Source organism: Cotesia glomerata, unplaced genomic scaffold (genome assembly GCF_020080835.1).
Source record: "Cotesia glomerata isolate CgM1 unplaced genomic scaffold, MPM_Cglom_v2.3 scaffold_373, whole genome shotgun sequence".
Classification (NCBI taxonomy): domain Eukaryota; kingdom Metazoa; phylum Arthropoda; class Insecta; order Hymenoptera; family Braconidae; genus Cotesia; species Cotesia glomerata.
Window position 1 is genome coordinate 272 of NW_025403988.1, and position 5261 is coordinate 5532.

A 5261-nucleotide genomic window follows, 5' to 3' on the forward strand; every position below is an offset into this window, starting at 1 on the left:
TTCATACAAACTTAATAAAATTTTCTCGAGGCTTATACTAATCATTTAAAAAAAAGAAAACAAATACTAATTAGCCTTGAAAAGAATTCATTTTGTACCAATTTAAAAAATATTAAAAATATTTTTATTCATTCTAAATAATGAAAAAAAGGATTCCGCGAATGTTTAATCATAAAAAATAATTTTATTTTATTTTTCAAGAAATAAAATAATTGGAATAACACGATATTAATAAATAATTTCAACTTAGGTCGAACGGCAAGATCACTTGATGGAAGAAATGATAATACGTGTGACATAAATAATGCGAGTAATGTAAATATGACCGATGAAAATCTCAGTGAAGACGATGTCAATAATATTCGTAAGTGGTCCATTAAAATCTGTCCAAATACTTTACTTACGTAATACCTAGAGCTCGAATAGAACAAAATAATTTAGCTTTAAAAAATTGATTTTTTACATCGTATACCCACAGGTCTTACTCTGATGTAGGCTTACAAGTAATGGTCGGTACCCTAATAGTATATTACAACCCAAGGAAACAATAAAAAAACATTTTTCGAAGTCCGTAGACCTTTTTTTAAATGAGAAAAAAATTTTGAAAATTTTTTTTTGTAGTTTTCTTAGGATTACTCCAGACCCAAACATGATAAAAAATTTTCATGGTCATATCTGAAAACTAGACATTTGAAGCTACAATTTGCTTTTTTTTTCGCTGTACGATCATTTTCTTCAGAGTTACATTTCGTTGAAAATCACCTAAAAATTTAGAATTTTTTTTATATCCTTTAATTTTGTAACTAGTGTATTTTTTATAGTAAAGTATATTTTCGTCACAATACATATTTTTAAATTTTATAAATATATGAAATTTCACTTTCGATATATTTTAGATGATAACAATGACCTAGCGGCAAATGAAGCAAATAATATTAGAGATGATTATGATGACGAAAATGCAGCATTGAATGAAGCGGATTCAGATGACGACTCGGTAAGCAGTCAAGATTCTGACCGCAGTTTCTTTACTATGACGAGTAGTTCAAGTGAGACCGACACGGATTCTGATTCAGATATTGATAATGAAATGCCTGATCACAACTACAACCACGAAAATTTTCATTCACCACTGTATGATCATGTACCCTCATCTCTGGGTGAGAAATGTTTTGTCAATATTATTATTAATAATCCGTCATAAAATTAGTTTGACGGTTTTGAAAGATATTTGCGAAAATCATTCAGCTCTCCATTGCCCGTTATAAATTTGTGCATAAAATCCCTATACAAATTTAAAAAATATTTACTGGCTTAGATCTCCCATTCAAACATATCACTTTTGTTCTGATTGTGTAAAACTGCTAGCCTCTTCAAAAGATAAATGTCAAAATTGTCCAGATTCTGAGGATGTGTCATATTTTATCGAAATGCCACTAATCAGTCAAGTAATCAAACTTTTCCATCGAGACGGTTTTTATGAATTACTGAACGCGAGATTCACTCGTCGAAAATGGTTCCCTGACCCTCGTGCAGATATTTGTGATGGAAAAGTTAATAAATCTTTGAGGGAGATTAGCGGCTTTTTATCGTTCCAAAACCATATTTCCATTCATTTGGAATACCGATGGAATATAGTTTGTATAAGTCTTCAAAGTTTAATATATGGCCATTTTTTTTTAACAATAAACAGGAAATTGCCTTTTCCTCTTCGAACACAGTTGAAAAATCTTCTCGTTGCAGGTTTTTGGTTTGGTTCAAAAACCAGATGCAAATAACATGAATTCATTTCGAAATCAGTGAACGAGGCTATAATGGGATTTTTGTTAATATTCCTGGGCATCAAAATCCTATTAAAGTTCATGGCATGATTATCTGTGGGACATGCACGATTTACCAGCGAAAGCTGGTTTTCTTAATATGAAAGGTCATAGGGGAATTTATGGTTGCTGTAAATGTAAAAATCAAGGAGCGAAAAGTTGGGTAATTTTAGAGGATTTTTGCTTACTCTATTGAATCACCTTTAAGATCATCATCCGAAACAACTCAACAAGGAGAACAAGTTTTTCTTTCTGGTAAACTAATTGAAGGAGTGAAAAGGATTACTACTCTATCCAAAAGTACTTACAATTTCGTTGAAAATACAGTAGTAGATTCCATGCATTGTGTACACTTGGGAATTACTAGGGAGAAGCTGATGAGTTTATGGTTCGATTCTAAATTTCATAACCACATTTTCTCCCCTGAGAGATTCTATAAAATCTGTTGATGAAAAAAAATTAAAAATATCAAACCTCCAAGTTTTTCAGTTCGGCTTCCTAGATCAGTTAGTGACTATAAGTATTGGAAAGCATCAGAACTGCAGTGCTGGCTATTGTACTACTCTACAGCAATTTTCATCCAATAATGTCAAAAGCTTATTACGACCATCACATGCTGCTAGTATTAGGAATAACATTGTTGAACCAACCAACTATTTTTGAAGGTATGATTCAATTAGCAATCGATGCACTGAACGAATATGTAAGAACTTTTGAAGCCCTTTATGGTCGGGAACATTTAACCTGCAATTTACATCAGCTACTACACCTACCGTATGATGTGATGAATTTTGGGCCTTTATTTATTACATCATGTTTTCCCTATGAACATCTCAACGGTATCCTGAAAAGATTAATTCATGGGACTCGGTACGCTCAGCTACAAATTTGTAAGGTAATTTCCATTTTTTCCAGCATGGCCGATTTTAAAGATTTGTACTTGCGCTCAGACACTGAACTATCTACTTTTTGTAGTGAATTAGAAAAAAATGTTTTACACAGGAGAAAACTAACACCTATTACCCAAAACGATTATTGGTAAAATTTTTATAGAAAAGGAATTAACTCCAAATTTAAAAAGTGTATTTCATAGCATTGGTATTAGAACTTTTAAAAAATGCTACAAGTTTCACCGTCTGTTTAAAAATGGTATAGAGTACGATTCCGAAAATTATTCTAGAAAGAGGAAGACGATTTCATATACTGTGATTTATAAATTGAATAATTTAGTTAAGATTGGAATAATAAATACATTTATTAAATTAGCGGTAAGTAGCAAGTGTAACCGATGTATGCGAAAATTGTGAAAAAAACTCTACTTATTAATATGCCATCATAAATAAATGTGAAGTGAAGAATACTACCTATTTAATATCACGAATGAACATTTGATTATCGGATATATTTAGTACAAAATCGAGATGAATCCATGATAGCTGTTGAAATTTCTAGAGTATGCGTAGTATGTGTTATTTTATTAGAAACGATACAGAAAATGCTACTTTTTGCAGTAGAACCTGCGAATACTGCAGAATTTTTTTAATAATGCTTTTCGAAAGTAGAATTTTTTCCAATTATGTTGCGTAACAGTGATATAAGCTGAAAACTTGGTTCCTTTTTAAGCAAAGATTTATTTAAAAGTCACTATTACTTCAATCAGAAAAATATCTCTTCACACTATTGTTGATGTTATTATGACTACTACTATGATTATTGTGATGATAGTTTATAATTAGTAGATTGAATATTAATAATTGTAATAAAATTGTGTACTTCTTTGCGATTAATGCTCATGAAGCAACTGTGGCTCCAATGTTAAATAAATATATTTGTTCATCTTATATACGGACTTATAAATTGTTTTAATGTACTACGGACTTATAGTTATTTTTATTGTATTTTGCGGTTCTACCTCAAATCACCCGGCATACTTCTTTTGGAAAATTCCGGGAATTTACAGCAGCACTTATGTTGTTATTTTGTACTTCGCAGTTTTGCCAGAAAATAGCCGAGAAACCTACTCTGGAAGATTCCAGGAATTTTAACAGCCTTGTTGTTATTTATTATATTTCGCAGTTTGAACTCAACGCACCCGAGATAATTCTTTCGGAAGATTTCAGGAATTCTAACAGCAGTCTTGTAAATTTATTTGTATTTCGCGGTTTTACCTAAAAGCGCCCGAGAAACTTACTCTAAGGAGAATCCAGGAATTTTAGCGGCACTTATGTTTTTTTCTATTCCGCAGTTTTATTTGAATACACCCGAGAAACCTACTCCGGGAGATTTCGGGTACTTTTCGCGGCATTTACGCTATTTTTGTACTCCGCAATTTTTGCTTAAAAATGCCCGGAGATCCTACTCCGGAAGATTTCAGGACCTTTTGGCGCAGCCTTATTGTTATTTTTGCATTCCGCGGTTTTGCTTGAAAATAGCCGAGAAACCTACTCACCAGGAAGATTCCAGGAATTTCAACGGCCTTATTGTTATTTATTATATTTCGCAGTTTGAACTCAAAGCACCTGAGATAATTCTTTCGAAAGATTTCAAGAATTCTAGCGGCAGTCTTGTAAATTTGTTGTATTTCACAGCTTTCCCTCAAAGCACCTGAGATACTTCTTTCGGAAGATATCAGGAATTTTAGCGGCACTTACGTTATTTTTTGCATTTCGCAGTTTTACTTGAAAATACCCGAGAAACGTACTCCGAAAGATCCCAGGAATTTTAGCGGCAGTTTTGTAAATTTTTTGTATTTCACAGCTTTACCTCAAAGCACCTAACAAACTTCTTCCGGAAGACTTCAGGAATTTTAGCGGCACTTACGCTATTTTTTTCACTCCGCAATTTTACTTAAAAATACCCGAGATCCTACTCCGGAACATTCCAGGAATTTTGGCAGCAGTTTTGTAAATTTTTTGTGTTTCACAGCTTTACCTCAAAGCACCTAACAAACTTCTTCCGGAAGATTTCAGGAATTTTAGCGGCACTTACGCTATTTTTTGCATTCCGCAGTTTTACTTGAAAACACCCGAAAAACCTACTCTGAAAGATTCCAAGAATTTTGAGTGGCAGTATTGTAAATTTTTTGTACTTCGCAGTTTTACCTCAAAACACCTGATAAACCTACTCCAGAAGTTTCCAGAAATTTGAGCAGCCTTATTGTTATTTTTTGTGTTCCGCAGTTTGACCTGAAATCACCTGAGATATTCCTTCCGGAAGGTTTTAGGAGTTTTAGCCGTAGTCTTAAGAATCTTTCATATCATAAAAATAAGCAGAATCCCTTCATTTTGGTCCAAAATAGATGCCAACATTTTTTTTTTAATTTTATGGTCCATTACATGCTCTTCATCAAATTAAAATATTCCGCAAACCTTCCGCTCAAAGTTCCGCTCAGTCTCATGAGCGGAAGGTTCAAAATGCGGGATTCCTCAGGGCGAAATTTTT

General features: G+C 32.9%; 1 protein-coding gene across 1 annotated transcript; it reads left to right on the forward strand.

Annotated features, from left to right (window-relative positions):
* Positions 1-250: 250 nt before the first annotated feature.
* On the forward strand, positions 251-1160 carry LOC123274479 (fibrinogen-binding protein-like; the record flags this gene model as incomplete). Its single annotated transcript, XM_044742105.1, has 2 exons — positions 251-364; positions 897-1160. Coding segments are annotated over 2 exons (378 nt in total), but the record flags the coding sequence as incomplete, so codon positions are not given.
* Between the last annotated feature and the right edge of the window lie 4101 nt (positions 1161-5261).